The sequence below is a fragment of the Haliotis rubra genome, unplaced genomic scaffold (genome assembly GCF_003918875.1).
Source record: "Haliotis rubra isolate DU_JTF1 unplaced genomic scaffold, ASM391887v1 Scf5, whole genome shotgun sequence".
Taxonomy (NCBI): domain Eukaryota; kingdom Metazoa; phylum Mollusca; class Gastropoda; order Lepetellida; family Haliotidae; genus Haliotis; species Haliotis rubra.
This window is the reverse complement of record NW_025767190.1, coordinates 2,317,184-2,339,167: the sequence shown is the minus strand read 5'-3', so window position 1 is coordinate 2,339,167 and position 21,984 is coordinate 2,317,184. Positions and strand designations below refer to the sequence as shown.

At 39.3% G+C, this 21,984-nt stretch overlaps 2 protein-coding genes across 2 annotated transcripts; one reads left to right on the top strand and one right to left on the bottom strand.

Moving 5' to 3' along the window:
- Positions 1-225: 225 nt before the first annotated feature.
- LOC124291807 (protein canopy 4-like) lies at positions 226-4,824 on the top strand. The gene is made up of 7 exons (XM_046728881.1): positions 226-394; positions 910-1,027; positions 1,783-1,923; positions 2,514-2,598; positions 2,912-3,029; positions 3,360-3,410; positions 3,858-4,824. The coding sequence occupies exons 1-7, from the start codon at positions 235-237 to the stop codon at positions 3,941-3,943; spliced, it is 759 nt and encodes a 252-aa protein (XP_046584837.1). The 5' UTR covers positions 226-234; the 3' UTR covers positions 3,944-4,824.
- Positions 4,825-6,187: 1,363 nt separating this feature from the next.
- Positions 6,188-21,984, bottom strand: LOC124291806 (heterogeneous nuclear ribonucleoprotein U-like). The gene is given in 12 exon segments (XM_046728879.1): positions 6,188-11,396; positions 13,288-13,357; positions 14,079-14,211; positions 14,879-14,907; positions 14,909-15,041; positions 15,863-16,079; positions 16,534-16,657; positions 17,216-17,465; positions 18,091-18,299; positions 18,801-18,932; positions 19,674-19,986; positions 21,933-21,984. Coding segments are annotated over 11 exon segments (2,808 nt in total). The 5' UTR covers positions 19,952-19,986; positions 21,933-21,984; the 3' UTR covers positions 6,188-10,163.

The following is a 21,984-nucleotide window of genomic DNA, read 5'->3' as shown; positions in this document are numbered from 1 at the left end:
GCGAGCCTGACCACCAGATCCCGTTAGTCGCCTCTTACGACAAGCATGGGTTACTGAAGGTTCATTCTAACCCGGACCTTCACGTACGTATTTCACTTAGGGAAACGATGATATGCTAACATATATGATGAAATGTGGTGCTTGTATTCGTTAGAAGGTGATAAAATACATGGAATCTCTTAGAGTAAGTACTATTTCGATTTGACCAATAGGAGCCCACCACAACAAACTTTCATGTCATACACATGGCTTGAACTTCCTTGTCAAAGTAGACGTTCAGACGTCGTAAAAATGATTCCGTGGCGCGGCGAAGTCGTTTTGATGTTATTGCTGCCGCTGTGTGCCTTGTCGGAGGATGACAACGAGCGAGTAAAGATACCGTCGCTATGTGAAGGTAGTTTTGATGGTCAGGGAGATGTTACTGACAGTTACCCTGTTACCTTTTTTGTTTACTTTGAAAATTGCTCTTCATGAATGTCCTCTCTTGTGAACAAATGTAAATGTTGGCAATTATATTTGAAAATCTGTTAAAGAAACGTGTATTACGTCTTCTCTAAGTAATTTTATCCTTCGTTTACGATTAGTGTATTGTGGAAATTCGCACAAGCAAATACGTTTTGGGTCATTTTAGTAGTAATTATATCTTCTTCCTTCCGACAGCACATGTCCGTTTTCTTTTCCGCGTTGTCGGTAATACAATAGCAGTATTGTAAAATGTCATCTTTCTCACTTTTCACCATGTTCCTACTGTGTTTTAAACCATACTGACCTTTGATTGGTTCACTAAAGTTTATCACTTATTTCATGGACTGAATCTATATAATTGCTATTATTTCAAGCAGATTCTCTTTGTTGTTATATCATTACATGTAAGGCAATAAATGCATTTTACATAATGATTTTTTCCAGTATGCAAGTTTTTGACAGTGGAGTTAAAAGACCGACTTCATGAAACTGGCAAGTCGAAAGAGGTTCTTAAGACAGGTCAAGGTCTGGTCAGTAAGAGGAAAATCAAGTATCAGACATCGTAAGTGTTACCAGGAAGGTGAAACTGGGAAAATAACAACTGAAAGCACTGTTTAACTTGTCTGTATGCTGATCTCAAGTTTTCCTTAATTGTTTAAAAACTTGTGTGCATCATCCAGGTAGTGTAATAGTAAGGCATGCAGTGTTAGTTTAATAGTAAAGTATAGATGTCATAATTTGCTTCTATATTAAAGCATACCCTGCTTTCTCAATAGTAAGTTATCTTGTGTTTGTACAGATATAGAGCTTAATATTATTCAGCAGTAAAGTATTTAGTGTTTGTTTTTTATAGTACACCTGTGAAGATCCGGGTTAGAATTGATCTTCAGTAACTCATGCCATCGTATCCCAAATGTGTAGATCGATGATCATGCTTTTGATCGCTGGATTATCTGGTCCATACTCCATTATTTACAGACAGCTGCCATATAGCTGGAATATTGCTGAGTGCGTTGTAAAACTAAACTCACTGTTTTTACAGTAAACCATAATGACACAGTGTTGTTTCTGTGGTATCGCAGTTTCAGTTTACAACAGGTTTCACTAACAGAAATTATGCATGGTTGAGTATGCTATACCATTAATGACAAGGTCATTCTGCAGCCTATCTGACATTTGAAGTTTGACATTCCCTGTTATCCAAGGAATATACCCACGTAAATAATGTCTCTTCTTCGGTTTCATTAGTTGAATGTAACAGACATGCAACAACATCTAATGCAATCAAGAGAGGGTTATGCATTCATTTATTTCCAGAGAGCTGCGTTTGATTGAAGCTCTGCAGGAGCCTCATGTATGTGAGAAGATCTTAGAGTACAACATCCATGCAGAGAAGGAGGGCAGTAAGCGGTATGCCAAGGGAAGGAGCGAGACGATGGAGACACTGCATGGCCTGGTGTAAGTGGTGATAGTGATTGGTTACCTCTGGCTGACAAGGACCTTCTTGGTGTTCAGTTCTCAACAGTCTCATGCAGTAGTGAAAACTTAGCATTTCTAGTGTAATTACTGAGGAATGTATTGCTTGGTTTATTCAACACTGCTTAATGATGTACAGATAAACAATTTCAAAGAGATTATAAGAACACATTAATAGGTCCAAAATGATTTCTGATTAAGAGTAATGAATTTGTATCTTGCCTGTACTGAAAGTGTGACTTTCGTATAAGTTTCTAAATCTACTCTGAGGTCATACAGTCTCAGGTGATGAAACTTAATGCCCCTATTTCCCAAAATACGGGTCTCTTTTAAACTTGTCTATTTGAAATATATATGCAGTAAGTTTGTAGTATTCCCAATATGTAATAGCTGTCAAATGAAGTTTGTCACTTACACAGTTATTAATGAAGAATTTATATTTCAAATATACACTCAATTCAGCTGGTTACGAAGTCTGATGTATAGAAACTGTTAATGTCAGGGATGAGGGCAATTCTCAACCAAGTTTGGGACAAGTAGCATCATTTGTTCTTTGCTGTGTGTTCTTGTAGTGCCAAGGGTGTGAAGGTGGAACTGGGGATGCCCTATGAGATGTGGGACAAACCATCAGCAGAGGTCACTCACATGCAGAGAAAGGTAGGTCAAGATCACCTGTAATATCAATCACTGGTTTTGTCTGGTCCACTATCATATAGCTATATAGCAGTTGGATGCATCATCACCCTTAGATGTACCATCAAATTATAACATTTTACTATTCATCTTCCAATATAGTGTTTTATAAAATACTAATGTATATCTTTGTATTGATACAAATCATCACTTGGCACAACAGAACATTTCATGCACCAATCTTAAGTTAATCACTACACACATCATCGGGTGTTCTGCATTCAGCTGCTGATATAGTCTTAAGCTGACTTCTCAGTACAGAGGTTGTATGTTTCAGTGTTTCTCTATTGTGGAGGATTATGAGGATGACATAGAGACCTGGTACTACCATCATCAGGACCGCGACTTGACACAGTATCTGTGCGAGGAGAGGGTGCTCAATAAAGCTGATACAGGTATTAGTGATGCACCCTTCTCACAGACTTGTTTGACACATGTTATTGTGTCCCATTTTATTATTATTATTTGTGTAGATCGATGCGCATGCTGTTGATCACTGGATTATCTGGTCCAGAATCAATTATTTACAGACCTCCGCCATATAGCTGGAATATTGGTGAGTGTGGCGTAAAACTAAACTCACGCACTCACTCATTTGAATCTTTGATAAGCCTGGACTCCTGATTAATTTGGCAGTTTTAATTCAGCACGAAATAGATGTGTTACAAATACCTACTCGTACCTTAGAGAACTTTGTTCTACCAGTATTCATATGTATTCTGAAGGTTGTCTGGATGAAGGATCACAGTCCCATAGTGAGAAGAAGGCCAGTAAAGGTTGGTGTTGTAACAATTCCAAATATCTGAAATGTTCATAATGACCCCAAATCCATAATTATTGTGGGTATCTAGTTACACTATTTGCTTGCAGAACTACCTGTTGACACATTTAGATGTCTTAATATTGTCTTTCCAAGGACATGATACAAATAATCATTTCTGACATATAGTACATATATATCACCATATGTGACATACTATATGTATGTGATATACGATGCAAATAAAGCATATTATGTGACAAACAATACATGTATGAGTATATATCATACATGACAGAAGATTCTGGTACATATATATCATCATAGGTAAAAACAGATGCATATACATCATGTAAGACATACAATACATGTGTTTTGTGTCATCCAATAGTGGATTTATTTTGATTCAAGATTAAATCAAATCAGTGTGTGAAGAAACAATAATGTTAATTTCTAATTTCAGGAAACCTGAAGGGTGACACTGGTTCAACTGATAACCTGTCTGATGAGGTTCCTGTAGTCAGTGATGATGACCATGATGAACTTTGACCTTAGCCCCCCTCCCAATCATTCATGATTTCATTCATCTTGAACCATTTTCCGTGAGCTGTCCTTGGCGAGTGTTTGTGAGAGAGTTAACAGGGGTTCAAGGGAAATGGTGCAGAGTAAAGATGGAAGTACACTTAAACTTCCTTTCCCCAAAACACGAACATTGCTTTAAGAAAAGATGTGTAATTTGTGATGCCTGCAGAATTGTCAGTAGTACTGTGGTTGGATACTGGCATTCAGTTGCCAACAAACTACTGAGTGAGTGAGTGAGTGAGTGAGCGAGCGAGCAGCAACAGAGGTCTCTCTTTTTGAAGATCTTAATCAGCTTAAGAGGTTAACATTGTTTGAAATGCAATGCTTCTTATTTTTTGTAAGAGTGTTGATCTGCTTTAATAATGCGTTTTCCTTTGTTGTCTTAAGTTTCAGCAAGATGTATTTCAGTTTTCAACATGTAATTATATGTGATGGTATCCATGTACTGGTCAGTTCCTACTCTAGGTCCCCTGCTGTTGGTAGTGCGCTGTGTATTAAACTCATATATCCCTAGGAGTCCAAAGATGAAGCTTGACGTCACCTTTCGGTGGCCTACTGACACCAGCAGTGTAATGTTGTGTTAGGTAGTTGTACTGAAGCAGTCTCATCACAGGTCAAGGTCATTCATTCTGTAATTCAGCCATTAGGTCATCTAACCCTGCAAGTATTACCGACTATTGTGTCCACATTTCATCTACTCCAGCAAGGCAGTGCAGGATATTTATTGGGCGCAAACGGGGCAGGCGCTTCAGGAACATCTTTGGTCACTATGTTTGGGGACAGATAATTTCTTGGATGGGACTCCCATGAAGGTCAGGATTGGTCTTCAGCAGGCCATGCTTGTAAGAGGCTCTTCATGACAATCACTGGATTCTCTGGTCCAGACTCACTATTTACAGACCACTGTCACATGGCTGGCATATTGCTGAGTGTGACAAACAAACCTAGTCATCGGTGTGGGTTGTTTTTGCAGCAAGATATGATGTTTACCGAATTAAATATGTTCAGAAAGAAATGTTGACTGAGAATTTGAAGAAGACCATCCACAAGTTATAAAAATGTCTAAGTAACTTTAACTTGGCAAAACTAAAATACTCTCCTAGTTTGCAGAGTAAACAGCCATTGATTGATAGCCAGCTCCAATATGACGTGCCATATATATATATCGACATTCCATCAAACTTCATTCTGTCTTCACATGCTCTTTGCCTATATTCCCATTTGCCAATGACTCACCTGATTTAACAAGAACTGGAGCCTTGCAATGAAGCATTTATAACAATTTTACAAAGAACATGATTTTGTACATTGAAGATCTACATGCAGTGCATTTATGTTTTTCACCAGTGTGCCATATTGAAAGGATGTCATGGATGTGCAGATATATATTGATGTTAAAGATCTATGTGTATTAAATTTTACAAGTTGTTTGGCTGTTCCTGTTTTCAATAACTCTAAATCATAAACAAACCAGTCTCATTTCACTTATCAGTGAATTAGTGAGTTGGTTTTCAAGCTGTATTTCAGTTTTATCACTGCACATCAGCTTGATGTGGGACAGTCCCTGTGTGGTGCAGGTCTTAGCTGCTTGCCACTTTAGGGAAATCCCCATGCACGAGTACAGTGCAGAGAACCTAGATAATCAGGGGGGACTCGGACTCCGTTCTTTGACCACCATCAGTATATGAAGCTCATGATATCCTCGGTGCAGATGTAATTATTTATCAACATTGTAGCTTGCTCTCCTCGAACACTGGAAAGTCTGCTCGATGTCTGTTGAAGGTAAAGAGTGGCAGTTTTAGTCATAGAAAGTTTCAAGGCAAACTGGACAGAGTGCATTTCTACAGTGAAGTTCATAACATAGCGTATTGTGCACAAGTGTTGTGATAAACCAGTGTTTTTGTTGCCTCCAGCAATATCATGGAGTGGGACATCATAAATAGGCTTCAGTGTACCAGTGTGGGGAATCAAACCTGGACCTTGGTGTATTCATCAAAAGCTTTAACCATGAGATCCCGTTCCAATATTAACTCAGATTGGTATTAAGAGTTTGTTTAGTTACCATGGTTTCAGTCGGTTTCTCATGATGCTTGAATGTATATGCAACACAGCGGAGGAGGAATGACATAAGACTTCCTTGTATCACCACCAGAGGACAAGGCTGTGGATCCTTCACAGTGGTCTATCACGTACACAGAGACAAACTGCACGTCACTTTACATGGTTTATTACATCAAGATCCAAAATTATTTTCATCTCCTGTGCAAAACTGTATGAACAAGCAACACATGACTGGTACCTCTCTGTACAATGTGGCCAAGTGATGAGACAGTGCAACGTGTACATTCTTTGGTTCTCAACATTGGCCTAAGTCAGCTCACACTACCATTGCATGGTTAGTAACAGAACAATAAGGAGCATGTTGCTGAAAAAGTACTTATGCATAGTGAATGCCATGTTCAGAGATTCGTCAAGTTCACATCATCATGTTTATTTGTACAATCAGGCATGCTGTATATACTATTAAAGTTAAAGAACACTTGATTCTTTCTTTAATGTTTTACAGCTGGTCGGTCATGGCATGAAAGACTTACTAGTGTAATATGAAAGAAATCAAGGTTCCTTAACTTCTTTTGAACAGTGTAATTTGTCAGTAAAAACTACTTATTGATGTCTTCTTTTCAGTGAGAATTTTAATACATAGATATCAATCTACTTCCTGTAAGGAAAGCTATGTCATTCAACACCATGTCCTCTCCCCACCCTTCTCTCCAGGCTTATTGATCAGTGTTAAGTACTCCAGAATTTCAATCAATACATATGGCACAATACATGTCATGTCATTGTAATGGGACTTTTCATGATTTCTTCAATCATGCAAGTCAAAAGATGTGTTTGCAGAGTGTTGGATGTCTCAAAGCTATTGAGAAAATAGATTACAACTTTGTGTCCCATGTTGTGTTTGCACTTGTGTCTCCCATACACTTTTGATGATGTACGCTACTACCTGGCGTGGATGTCTCATGTTGTGCATCTTGTCTTCATCCCAAGAAAGTGTGCAAGGGACATGCTGCATGTAGTTGTCTCCCTTCAGATACATAATGGTCCTACACACATGTTGAGTCATAGAGAAGCATTCTACACACTTCATTCAGAAAATATTATCTCTGAGGTGACTACATCAGAAGAAAATAATCTTGAGAATATTTACAATTCTTTTTAAAGGTGGCACAAATCAATCATTAGATAATCATCCATTTTGTTTTCAAACTGGTAATTTTATTCCTCATTTACTCCAAAAAAATGAACCAAAAGGAATAAATAAAAAAATAAATGAGGTATGATTGTTTGTTTCTCAAAGGGAAGATAACTGGGATGACATCTAATGATAAATCAATGTTTTCTATTAGTTTGTTAGTACTGTTCATACTTGTTTGGGTCATCGTAACTTTCATCTCACATCTGGAATCATACATGCATTCACATTAAAACATACTATGCAATATGTATTTATTGTTCAAACAGAATTCTGACTAAGATGTAAAGTGAAGGTGTACAGATAACAACAGATGAACTAACCTAACCTTATGGACTAGTGCATACTGCCTTTAGTTACTTAGCACCCAACGCAATCCTTCAACTGATAAATATTGTCATATTCAATCCCTTTGCAAAATATACAAACATGCAGGGCAATGTTCTGTCAAACATTTTTACATGAGGTCTGTTTCAAACTTCTTGTAACTGTTAACTTTAAACATTTTTCAGCTCAAATTCAACCATCTATCATTCTGAAAGAAGACAGACAAAGGAGTACAATAAATGTAAACTCACTCTTAAACCTTGAAATATCTATGTACTCTCAACCGGGCATCATATGGATAAATACAGACATATAGCAACCTGTGGCTGCAGATTATTTTGCGGAAAATGTCAAAATCACTCATACTGAGGCAATTTGGTTTGATCTGTTGAGATTTTAGTGAAATCCAATATATTATTATTATCTGGCCAAACGAAATCCTTGGTTCTGAACACATTCCTGGATGACAGCATGTCCTTTCTGGCCCCCCCAAATAATCACACTGGCCACTATACAGAACATAAAGGAAACCGATTTCCATGTCATCCCCAAGAATCTCTGGATCATCTAGCAAGCAGCAAATTGAGCAAGTAAGCCTCCTTCCTTACTAATACTGTTTATGAAATACTTATCATTAAAACCACAGGTTGAATTATTAGGATTATATTAGGATTCTTCATTTGAAGAAACATGTAGAACAACACACAGTGTGGAGCGGACATAGCCGAAGATCCACACCCTGGAGAACAGACGAGTGTTCCTTTGTTACCTTACCAGTTGTCAGTACTTGTAACGTCACTACAGTTCACTTAGGGACTGGTCATTTATTATAGGGATGGTGGGGGCAGTGAGATTAGTGAGGGGGATCCAGACAAACATTACAGAAAAAGGAGGGGATTTGGGAGAGCAAAATATTTTCAAGCATAAAATAATGACATGGGACTAGTATTTATTATGTGGAAATAATATGAAACTATATAAAAAATGTTACCTGGTACATGTATTGGGAGCAGGATGGCGGTCGGGAGACGGCATGAACAAATGTTCCATCTCACAATATTTTAGCATTATTCCAGCAATATTACGGCAGGGGACACCAGAAATGGGCTTCACACATTGTAATCATGTGGGGAATCGATCCTGGGTCTTCAGCGTGACACGACAATACGGCTACCCCACCATTTAGAAGGGAATGTCAGCAAAATATGATACAGTCACCACTACTTCCAAATAACATATCACCAGTCCCTTGGACTCTATTTTAATGAAACTGCTGCAAGTGTTTTCAGCATCTTGAAAGGGAATAGCCCTCCTGAATACTTCCTCAGTTATCTCCCTTCACGAATAATTCAAACCTTTACATTTTCACATTTTTACGTTTTCGCTGGCAAATCCCTATAGGAAGATTTATCAGTCCTATTAAAACAACAGTGATACTGATTCTACCAAAAACCGATTCAACAAATATTTAAAAAGCAACATTAATTAACAGTTCATGTTGTTTATGCTTTCAATGGTTTTATGAAGATTTCATATAAAGCTATGAAAAAAAATAACTTCAGATATCAGCTCCTATAGATAAAATATGTTTTTGTACATCCTCATGAATTAGGCAACTTAAAAACAAGTCAATCACAAAAAGCTTCATCTGAACATGGAACAATGAATTTGTACATATGCAAAATGTCTGGCAGCAGTACGATTCATTTCCTTGGTGTTTTCACGACATTAAAATGACTGCACTGTAAAACATTTGGATGAATATTCTACAAGTAAAATGTTATGGGATGTATTGAGGTGTCACTTCTCAAGGTCGCTGAAACCTTGGCTGACCAGGCGGACGGGGAAATCGCTGACCTCCATCGGGACCAAATCTGGGGTTGAATGGAGGACGGGAACAAGGACCGCGAGGACCGAACCGGGGACGATTCTGATTCCAGCCACCTGGAGGACCACCAAAATCTTGTGGATTTCTAGGCCTAAATGATCTGGGACCACCTTGGCCTAAGTTAGGCGGAGGGCCTCTATTTCCTCCCTGGGGAAATCTTGGTCCTCCTTGCTGGTGACGAGGCTCAAAGGGATGACGCATACCTTGGTTCCCATGGGAACCTGGCCCACCATGCTGATTTGAAGGATGGCCTCGACTTTGAGCTTCACCACCATAGTGATTGTCAGATCCGTACTGATTACTAGAGGATGTGCTCTCTCCTCTCATTTTGGGTCTCTCTCTCTCAAATTTGGAACTTTGGTTTGGAAACTGGTCTTGTTCGTATTGGCTGTTCTTCCATGAACTGTTAGGAGGTGGTCTATTAAAGTCCATTTGTGCAAATTTATTTGGAGAGTCATTAGCACTAGGGATGTTATTAATATGTTGCTCAATTTTCTCTTCTGAATACTGTTGCTGATCACTCAGATCACTACCTGGCTCAAGTTTGACCTCTGCTGAAAGGATATCAGGAGTTTCTATAAGAGAAGGTGTATCTGTGTTACCAGGAGGATCTATGCTTGGCGTATCCCATTTGCTCTTTCTCCGCCTGACTCTTTCTCCGTTTGCTCCACTCTTTGAGCCATCTTTACTTCTACCACCAGCTGCATCATATGGCTTCATTCCTGTAGCTGCCTTGTCTGAGGAGAAATCGTCAGGTCGGAAAGGCTGACCCCTCTCAAATCTGTCCCTCTCTGGTTCCTGAGGTGGTGGAGGTGGAGGGCCACTGAAGTGTTTGAAGTTTTCCCGACCCGAATCCCTACGAGAATCAGCACTATTTCCTCTATTGTATGAAGAACTATCTGATCGACTATCTCGATTTCTGTCTCCGGAGCCTGGGCCACCATATGAAGGAGGTCCGCCGAATCCACCAATTCTACCAAAATTATCTGAAGAACCTTCTTGCTGCCTACCAAAGCTGGATCCAGCATAGCCGCCTGAGTGTCCTGAATGGCCATAGTTCCTGTCCTGACCTGACTGGCCCTGCTGACTATAGTTCCTGGAATTCTGTTGGCTAAAGTTCTTTGACTCTTGGTGACTCTTTCGGGACTCATTTTGTCCACTCTGTCTTGATTCATGACTGCCATAGTTTCTGGACTCCTGTTGCCCTCCATAGCCTCCTTGGTGACTTCCATAACTACTCTGATGACCACCCAAGCCACTTTGTTGACCACCAAAACCTCCTGGTGCATTTTGCTGATTACCAAAACTTCTTCCACTTCCAGAACCACCAAATCCCCTTGCACTGTCTTGTGCATTGTTGCTTCTTGTCCGTACTGATCATCACCACTGTGTTGCCAAGGTTTCCTGTCAGCTGGTTCTCTATTCGGCCAGTTCTGTTGTCCATCACTGCCATACGGCGGCCAACCCTGAGAACCTCCTCTCCCTTCTGGTGGATAAGCACTGTTCTGACGTGGCTGATCTCCAGAAGGTGGGAACATCTCATTCAAGTCCTGAGGAGGCAATGTTGGTGTTCCTCTGGAGTCCCCAAACTGCTGCTGGGACCAGCCGTACTGTCCAGGGTCCCACTTGATTTCTTCTTTCACTGGAAGTTTGTCTGCCCAAGCTCCTGCTCCAACCCCTGCAGCAGCTGCTGCTGCTGCTGCTTGTGCAGTAGGATCCTCCTCTCCTCCTCCATACTGCTTAATGAAATCAAGGGCACTGCCAGATTCCTGCTTGCTTCTCTTGTTGGGGGGTTCATCAAAGCCTCTCTGGTACCCTCCCCGTGACTTGTATGACCTGTCCTGTCTCCCACTGTCATACCCTTGGTGCTGCTGGTCTTGGTATCTGCCCTGTCCTTGCCGGGGTGAATGGTTTCGAGGGGGGGGATTATCTCCTGATCTGAAGTTGTGCTGCAAAAGATACATAATGCAAAATTCGAAATATGAAAGATGACTCATCATCAAATAGAGGAGTACAAAGTAAGGATAAGAGATATATGGTTGAACAATTACATTATTTACAATGAGGAGCGACAATACGATGAGCATTATCCTTACTCAGTACTGTAACTTTTAAAAGCCTCTGAAAGAAGTCATTCAAATAAAGACGTAATTTTACATTCATTCAAATAAGAATTCTAGCACGACATTGTGTGATACTCGATTCTGATTGGCTGAGAGCTCATCAAAGACCGTACTTAAATGGCAATTTAAGACTGCTAATTAAAGTGACCGATCCACCGCGGATGAATACAATGAACTCGTTGACCCTATTGTTTGTAAACATACATGTCGGACATCGGCAATTCTACTTTGGCAGCATCTTTGGTATTTTTGAAGTAAAAAGCGAATGGTTTGAAGAAGAATTTCTTGACCCTAATCCCAGTGAAGAAACTACGAAGCTGGATAATCTGTCAACAGTGCAAAAGCGGCGGTATATTCAAACCACGTCCTGATCTAGTGGGCATGACGTCGGCCCACACGTCCTAACCTGACCGCTTCTGTCCCGGCCGTAATGCCCAGTCCTTCCAGTCTTTTCCAAATTGGGAATAGTAGGGTGGTTATCAACAATTATTTCCGTGAATAAAACTAGCGGCGACTAAACTAAACGAGTTCACGGCTTGAATTGGGGCATGTCGATTGTCATACAGTGGGGGAGATCAATAATTCGCTTGAGAAAAATCAAATAATTGTACTTGCTCAAAGTATAAACTGTATTTTTTTTAAATATCTATGCTACTTGTTACAAATACAAGCATACTGGTTCCTGAAATAAAGCATTTATGTTGTTGAAAATGTCTATCTTGTTCATTATACAACCTGTCCCTCAACGGGACAATTCCAAGCGATTTCCAGGAAAAAGGCCAACTCATGCCTTGTGTTCTTGCGCGCCAAACAGTTCGGTTTTAAAACGCTTATAAGTCGTGCTAGAATGAAGATAAAGGTACTCTGTTTTCAATTTTGTTGCACTTTATCGTTGATTTAAGACAGCTAAATGTTTCATTTAAACCCTCACGCGTTAAGTCAACCATAAATTGAAAACAGAGTACCTTTATCTTCTAAGTATCATCAGGGAACATATCACTGACTGACTGAGTTTGGTTTTACACCGCTTTTAGCAATATTCCAGCAATATCACGGTGCGGGACACCAGAAATGGGCTTCACTCATTGTACCCACGTGGGGATTCGAACCCGGGTCTTCGGCGTGACGAGCCAACGCTTTAACCACTAGACTACCCCACCGCCCCCGGGAACATATCAAATATGTACTGTGCTCATTACTGCAGACCGAATCTGGCTCTCAGCATACTTTTCAGTAGATTTTAGGGTTATTGGGTGAACTATTTTTCTATACAAAGAGATCTTAATAGACTGAGGCTCTGGACTGGTGTTTTAACTGGTCTAAAGTGTGGGGACTCTGGGGTATACATGGCTGTATGATCCATAGTTTATCATAAGAGCCTACTAAACAGAATCAGTCATAATATGGGCCCAGGCTGGTGCATTGCACTTTTCCAGAATGAGGGGTTATTTTTCAAGCTAAAATCTGGTTTCTCTAGCTCAGGTTTTATGGCAGGTGGTGTCAGTTCCTGATCTGTATAATGATACACGATGTCAAAGAATGATGGCACCAGTGAGCTCAGCTGATCCTCATCCCATGCAAATGGGCCTACGCAGCAGTGATAGTAAACCCAATATATACACAACAATAACAACAAGCATGGATAAAAATCGTCCATGAAACAAGCCCTATCTTTGTTATCACCTAATGATCTGCTGTAGAAAGTCCATATGCCTACCTGATTCCTGCTGTCATGTCTGAATACAGCCTCTCTGGGTGGACGCTTCTCCTGCCCCTCCTTGTTATACCTAGAAATGAATTACAAAATTGAAAACAATATTCAGAAGTAAGTTCGCCAGACATTTTTATCATCCTGTTGTGGGAGTCAATTAGTGCTGGTTATCACTCAATATGCAGATCAATAGTCCGAGCTCAGAAATAGATCAATAATCAATTGTAATTGTAAACCCCACCCCAAGACTCATTGGAATAACGGGACACAATCATAACATTGTACAAACGAAACAGGCACTGATTAAAACTATGATCAAGACGGTCGAGGATACTTCCTGTCGAGATGCATGCCAGTATGTTGTTTACATTGCATTTTCACGAGTCGGGAAACTGCATCAGTTGTTTATGTCTTGATTTAACAAACATAACAAAAAGAAACATACTTCCTAAAGTTTAATTTGCTGTTTAACTTTTTAAGAAGATCGACAAGACTCACGAGCCCATTGATAATTGCTGACTCAAGCCAATTTGATAGACTGACCAATTATTCTATCAACTGCTCCAGTACTAGAGTCAATTAACTTCAGGACAGGAACAGACAGTTTGACGGTAAAGGCATCATAATTGATGGCATTTGCAAGGAACAAGTTCACAAAGAGATCACAACTCTACTACTTTCGTAACTCTTGATAGTTTAACAATGACAGAGAACCATACAATAGATTCATGAATTCACAGTTGTCTGCCCTTTATATTGTTATCTAATGTTGTTGAATCTAAAAATATACTACTCACTGGTGAACGAGATTCACTATCTGGTCCTTGTTCAACTCCACAAAGTCAATCCTGTCAAACAGATTATCTCTGTCTTCAGGCAAGGTGAAGTTGGCTTTCATCTCCAGAACTGCCTCCTCAGGGACCACTTTGCCTGCAACCCAAGAGTGAGTGATTGAGTGAGTGGTTGAATGAGTAAGTGAAGGAGGGAGCAAACGAGTGAGACTTTTCTGTGTCTCATTGGGAATTATGAGAATTCTGAGAAATACTTCATTAAGGTCTCAGGCATGAATCAAGCCTATAGACAAGCAATCGCCTGTACCAATAGAAAGGGTTGCAAATTTTCAAAACACTGTGAATTGGTATATTTCTCTTATTCCATACTTATCCTGACAAACATTATGCCATACTATTTCTTGGTTATATCGTCAAATAGTGAAGAACATGTAGAAACACCCACCCACGTGTTCCGGTTACCCGTCATCTTTTCTTACAATCAATAGCTGGGCTAATACAGGCTACTGAATCAAGGTGGATGTTCTAAGTGGATGGTGGATGATGCTCCATCAGATACATTTTGAATTAACTCTGCAATCTCTGTGTATATAACTGAGCATCTTTCACTTCCATGATTTCACAAAGAAGAGTCAGAAATGATTTCACAATTTATGAAGTTCCTTGGTGACTTGAAGAAATGACTTCACACAACAGAGCCATGTAAGTCAAAGCATGGCTACAAAAACTCTGATTAACTGATCAATGATTAAACCTCAATATGGGAATAAAATGACAACATGGTCAGGATATAAACATAATATTACCATCTTCCACAGTCCTCTTGTGCGACCTGCAACAGTTCTGCATCATCTGGCTGAAGGACTGCAGATATTCTGTAGAATCCATTGAAATTTCTCATCTTCTTTTTCCTGGCAGATGGATACACATTTGTCTGGTCTAAGATGTAGTTCCTCTTTCTCTTCCCAGCTGAAAGAGCAGAAGCAAAACTGTAAGCAACACTCAGTTATCAAAGTGAGAACCTTTCAACATGATTTTAGCTGTAGCAATGATTGATGCCAGGTGAGTTACTGAGTCTCAAAACCTGATCAATATAGTCGCCTCACACGACCAGAGTAGGCTGCTCTATCTATCTATGAACGAATAAACAGACAACTGGAGCTGCATCAAGCCCAGACAACAGAAACGAACATCTGATTGTCTGAACAAGCCATCCTAGTACAGGTATGATGGCCAGATGACAATACATTACAGTTGATGTAAGTTATTATTGCAATTCTCTCCAAGCTCTGTGTCCCTATTGTGGTCACAGACTTGAAAGCACGGCATATATGCCATATACTAGACTAAAATAAGACTGAGGTGAGGTGAGGTGAAATTGGGTTTAACGTCATGCTTGCGAATATTTCGCTCATATGACGACGTGCATGTGTGTGTGTGTATGTGTAGCTGCTTGTACTAGCCCAGACTTAAGCGTGTTTTATAGTGCTAACCCACTGAGATACCATGCCGCAGTGAAGCATGAATACCCCACTCAGACACATTATACTGACTCCGAGCCGACCAGTCCTTGTTGTACCCATTAATGCCGAGCGCCAGGCAGGGACCAACAAGTACCATATTTTAACGTCTTTTGGTATGACACAGTCGGGGAGCAAACACACGACCTTCCGCTCTCCGGGCGGACGCTCTAACCACTACACCACAGAGGCAGTCCAATAAGACTGAGCATCAGTGACAGTAACCTAATGTCTGCTGATACTTTAAATCCAAGTCAATGTAAACCTCACCTATGGTGAAGAGTTTGTTGAGACATTGCGAGGCCTTGTTGATGAGGACTTCCCAGCGTCCATGATAGTTCCGCTTCCTTGGCAGGCCCATGACTCTCATCTTCTCTATCAGGGTATCTGTACCAATAATGTTGTATCGCTTCTCAGGATGGTTCTTGTACATGTTCAAGCCCCATGTTGTCTTCCCTGCACCTGGCAGTCCCACAATCATTATCATCTGAAAACAAACCATTTATAATCTGATTACAAGAATGTTCACATATATACATCACTGACATTTTACAACAGTTTCTGGAAACGCAGACAAACAATGTGCATTACATACAACTCCTATTGCAGTTCTGGATTATTTCAAATGGTTGCAAAGAACAAAGACACCATCATCAATAGCTGAACTTGTTGAAAAGCACTGTCTAAATCCAGCACTCATTTACACTGTATATTGTGACTTTTGTTATGTATCATTGTTTCCACTGATGAGCACTGAACCTACCAGAGCAAATCCTGCATGTCCAATATGCATCTCATTATTAATGAGAGCAAGAGACACTGATTTTGTTTTGCATAATTTCATGCTCACCTTAATTTCACTATTTACAGTATCACAGTATAAATTTATACATGTGCCTGAAGGATGTCTTGTATCTAGAAATGACTTTGTTGACCCTCACCTCACAATCAGAGATTTTCTCTGGTTCTTTCATACCCCTAACTCTATCAGCAATCTGCCCCATGTATTGATACAATGGAGGTGGTGGAAACCAAGGGTCAATCTGACCTAGATTCACTCGGAATCTGAAATAAAAGGGCATAAGAAACTAAGACATTACACACATCATATGGTTAACTTCTCATGATCAAGTTAAAGGATATTGCAGGTAGTTTGATGCTTAACACCACACACAGAACTATTCCAGCAACTAATATAGGTGTATGAAGTATGTAGTAATGAAGTCTAAACATGTTGTACCCATGCAAGGATTCGAACCCGAGTTGTCGGCATGACGAGCAAACACCTTACACACAAGGCTAGCCCATCGCCCTGACATGTAATTTGTAAACAATGAGGTCAGCAAGCCTCACCATCAGGTCCTTTAAGTTGCCTCTTAAATGCACAAAGATTTTCTAGGGATCTATTCTCAACATAGTAGCCATTGGGTGAACAAAGCAGGTAAATGTTTAAAATCACTGTTTTCTACCCAATGATTCCCCATATTAATAGTACATACTGAGTTATCTGAGGATTCAGATCTATGCAATTATTCAATCATATTGACATTACTCTTCTGGTGAAATGAATCCTGTATACACCAATTCTGAGAATAATGAATAAGGAAATATTTTGGTACTTACCGACAGTTTTTGGACAGAATGTGCGGGAACAGTGCCATGTCCTTATTGCCCACTGGATAGCTGTGAAGTGGGATAGCTACCCCAAAATATCGGCCATTCTTCATGTAGGAGATTTTTGCGGGACGATCATCTAAATCCAACATGGCACCAAGGACATCTCCAACCTCAAACTTTTCCCCATAATTTGAGAATTTATTATTTGTAGAAAATTTGCCAGTACCACCATAACCATATGACCAAGGTTCTTCTCCTAAAACAAACATATTAAAAATCATTGACATTGACAGTGAGTGAGTGAGTGAGTATGGTTTTACACTGTTTTTGCAGTATTTCAGCAACATCACAGCGGGGGACACCAGAAATGGGCGTCACATATTAAACTCATGAGGTGAATCGAACCTAGGTCTTCGGCGTGACGAGCAAATGCTTAAACCACTAGGCTAATCCACCGCCCCAACATGACTAACAAGGAAAGCACAGGCACATTAAGGTGTGACAGCCTTCAAATGTTGATTGTGAGCAATTATAACAGTAAGTTATTATTAAATTATGAACATTGTACTACATGAAAGTATATGGCTTTCATTGTTTCATGCCACAGTCAGTACAACCAGTAGTTAACATGTGCAATGATCCACGCTGTGGAGTACAATGACACACAATCAGTAAGGTCTCATATTGTAAACACTGAGTCTTCACCAGAGAACAAGCATGAAGTACATTGGGTCTGTTCTGACAAGGATGCCCAGAAGATCAGCAATGTCGGTAACATATTTAAACAGATGCATCATCACCCAAGGAGTGTAACCGGGGGTCATACCAAGTGGGCATAAACACTAAACACTGAATTGATATGTAACATCAGTTGAACTTACCTAACTGGAATGATGATGAATCTATTGACCAGCCAACTCGGACAATGTGAGGGTCAGTTTCATTGTGTTCTTCACCGAAGTCCACTGGCAGGTGCTCTGTAATGTGGACCTCAAAGAAACCTTTCCCCTTGCAGATACCGTGTGTTGCTCTTACCCCTGCCCAAGTGAAGCAAAAGCCACTGGGCTGGTTCAGTGTGTGGGCACCGTATCTGCAGACAAATGTTTTAAAAGATGAAGAATTCATGACTGGGACCATGCACCATTGGCTGATTTCCTAGCTTTAGAAGTTATTACAGGACTGTGTTTATGCGGCATGAAAGGTCCTTGCTTTGAGTGCCATTTGCCTGAGCAAATGCCAATAAAACGTTTTTCCTACATTCAGCACTTGTTCAGCCAATAATTTATTAAAAATATTCAAGTTAATATGGTCACAAACATTTTTATATCTAATTGCAATGCCAAAAAAATATTCCAGAAAGGATATCAGAGAATTTATGAATTCCCAAACTAGTAACCTCATCATTGCTTGTTATACCCACTTATTAAAACAGCAAATGAAATTGGGACACCTCACAAAGGAGGCCTTAGCAACAGATGATTACTGATGAACAGCTGCTCACACCTTTTCGTTACACTATTTAGTTAACATGCTTAGAGCCAATCAGGCTTAATGAGTTGTTCCAGGTTGTGCCATACAGAGCAATTCTTACCCATCATTGTCCATGACTATGTTGAGATCTGAGTTGAAGTCATCCAACACTGTGACAGATTCTGCTGAGACGGGTTGCTCCTCCTCTACAATGTCCTCAACAGGCATCGCAGGAACTGCCAGACCAGGGAAACTGTAACCATGGATACATTTAATAAGGTTATAGCAATGCAGGCTAAACCAAATCCATGAGACCTCTGCTGTGTAAATAAAGGTAAATGATTGCTATGTCGAAATTTGTGTGTGATTTTTTTTTTTTTGTGTGGGGTTTTTCATGGCATAAGTAACTTCCTATGAATGTACACGCTCCAACCAACAAACTTGACAGAACACTGACAGACAAACCTACAATGAACATGGTAACACAAGGGAATAGTATATTAACATGATTTTAAGTATGATCATGTTGATGCTTAGTATGACAAAATGAAGCTGGTAATGAGACTTGACGTCACATGTTATATTACTCTTCAGCAAAACATCTTCAAGAGGAAATAGCCTCCCCTGAGGTAATGTGACTTACAGAAGCATGAGGATTAATATAAATCCTAACAAAATAATGTTGCAGTTTCTATTAAACTTTAATTTCAAAATGGGGTATGTAGGCTATCATTCCCTTTTCTGTTTTCAAAAACATGAAAATATGTTAAAGAACAACAACATACTGTGAACTTAGTACTGATTGGCATATATATTCAGGTGCACTTTGTCTTTTGTCACAATATAGGGAGTACAACTGATACATTTTTCAAGAGCTAGAAGTAGAATGCTTTAATTACCATTGGTGAGACTAACAGATCCACCCCACTTCTTTTTGGCCTATAGAATTCATTCGCAGTTAGTAATACATGGTTTATTTCTTCTTGATTCTTACCCATGGTTAGCTCTGGCATCAACAAACTGTCTCTGGTCTGGTAAGGCAGCGAGAGCATTGAGACCTGGTGGTGCTTGTCTGGCTGCAAGGGGGATGCCCTGAGCCATGGTAGTAGACACTGGCGCCATGCCCCCTGCATGGGCGACAGCAACACCAGGAGGTATCATCTGTGGGATACCAGGATGTGGGGTCTGGATACCCTGGAGGGGCATCCCTGGCATCGCCACCATGAAGTGCTGAGGCATCATCATGGGGACAAACCCAGGATACTGATTCATACTTAAGTATCTGCTTCTTCTACAACATCACTACACTGAAAAAAAGTAGAATATCATTAACATTGAACCATCAATTAGTCTAAATTGGTCATTTCATTTACAAAATGAAAAACGTCCATGTGTAAATATATTAAGTTTAAATTAAACAGGTTTGAGAGACAAGATAATTAAAAATTTTAATATAAATTGTGTATTTATATACTTATCCTATCTCATGCGAGATAGTTTAAAAATAATTTCATTTGCCTCTTTTGATTTTAAATTAGTAAAATTGTCAGGTGTTTTTTTTATACAGACTGGTTGTATATTGATTCATAATCCTAATCACTGTTGTGAATGCAAAGTGGAATTCGTCTTATTCTTACTATTTATGAAAATAACTAGATCCAACAAAGCACATTCTTTAGTCATGTACTTGACTAAAGAAAAACCTAAGACGTAGCCAGGTCTTGCTTTGTATACCAGTCTATGAATAAAGTGAAGTCAATAATATGTGGGAACTAATGAAATAAATATGACAAATGCATCACTAAATTTATATGAGCATCGACCAACATCTTACACATGACACTGCATTACTACATTTATGCAATTATTGACATGATGCATAACAAAGGTAGAGTAGGCACCTTCTCTGGAAAGCAATATAACTGTGCCAGGGTTTTACATGACGTGTGATTCCTGCGTATTTGATGCACCAATTTTGTAAAAGACTCTCAAAATATTATCATACGAGTCAAGCTTGACGCAAGTTTTATGAGTTACCCTCACAATTCAGTTCAGAGTCAATAAAATCGATCTGATATGCAAACAATGATAGTTTTCGTGAGGTCTTCATTAATTTAGATATTTCTTTCAATTCATGTTAATAACTATGTTACAGTGAATATATCACAAGCCTGATTATTTGTTCAGTATAATGGAGTTTGTTATGACTGAACTGAACAGTGAAAAATATACTGTTTATTAACTAACATATGAATGAAAATACAACACAAAACAATAAAATCTTTGCCTTTTGATATACACACATAAATATTACGCAAAAATTTTAATGACTCCCAAATATTGAAACATGACTCCCAAAAATAAATACTGTGGGTCACCATGACTCTCTTTTTTCAAAGTAAAACCCTGACTGCTGGAGTTTGTAGAGAGAGCAATTTCTCTTGTTACTTTAAGTGCTGAATTTTTGCTTTGATCAAGTGTCAAGAAGTGAATTATAATCCAATGTTTGCTGTATGTAAACTACATTCATACACATTTCCATTCTGCATGACGACAAACTGTAAGCTCACACGATGCAGTGGTTAATCTAACATTCCAAACAATTAACACTTCGACTTTTATAGGGTCTTCCAGTTTGTTTTAGGTACATACGCGAGAAAAAGAGACAGAGCACTTATTACCTTGTGACACTGGGTAAATTTAATGGCACAATCCCTGATTTGGGATAAGTAAGATGAGTACATTTGGGAAGTAAACACTTTGCATTTAACGTTTATATGTGCAGATAGTTAAAGGAAATGGACATGATCTCAAAGTATGTATTTTGACCTTCCCAAAATAGGTTATACCGAGTAATAATGTTTATATGCAGAACAAAACCCATGTTAGTGATTCCGATCGAACAATTCTTAGTGAATAACATTCATCTTGTACCAGTTTCTCTCAAACTTGTGGCATTTTCCTTTCCGTAAGATGCAAGTAAAAGTTTTGTTTCTTCAAGCAATATATATCTTACGTTGCCCTGTCCGAATGGGATATCGGTTTCACATGCCGCATGGTCACAATGATTTTTTTGTAATTTCCATGTAATTGCAGAATGTAAGTATAAAAATACAACGTATTTCGCTATGCCCTTATTTAAGATATCGTTATTTTGTAAGGACAAAACAGGCTGGTTTTTAGGCATGGTGCGTATGAAACAAAACATCAACAGAAATAGAAAAATACATCAATAATCTCGAAAACATCTCACTAGTTTGAACAGGTTCCCCGTCAACAAAATGGCGTATGTACTTATTCTTACC

Bases quoted from the DNA above. Each gene is read 5' to 3' on its own strand.
- LOC124291807 (XM_046728881.1), top strand. From the start codon at position 235: ATGTCATACACATGGCTTGAACTTCCTTGTCAAAGTAGACGTTCAGAC. The intron at 1,924-2,513 runs GTAAGTGGTGAT...GTGTTCTTGTAG, and splicing joins GAGACACTGCATGGCCTGGT to TGCCAAGGGTGTGAAGGTGG. The intron at 2,599-2,911 runs GTAGGTCAAGAT...TGTATGTTTCAG, and splicing joins TCACTCACATGCAGAGAAAG to TGTTTCTCTATTGTGGAGGA.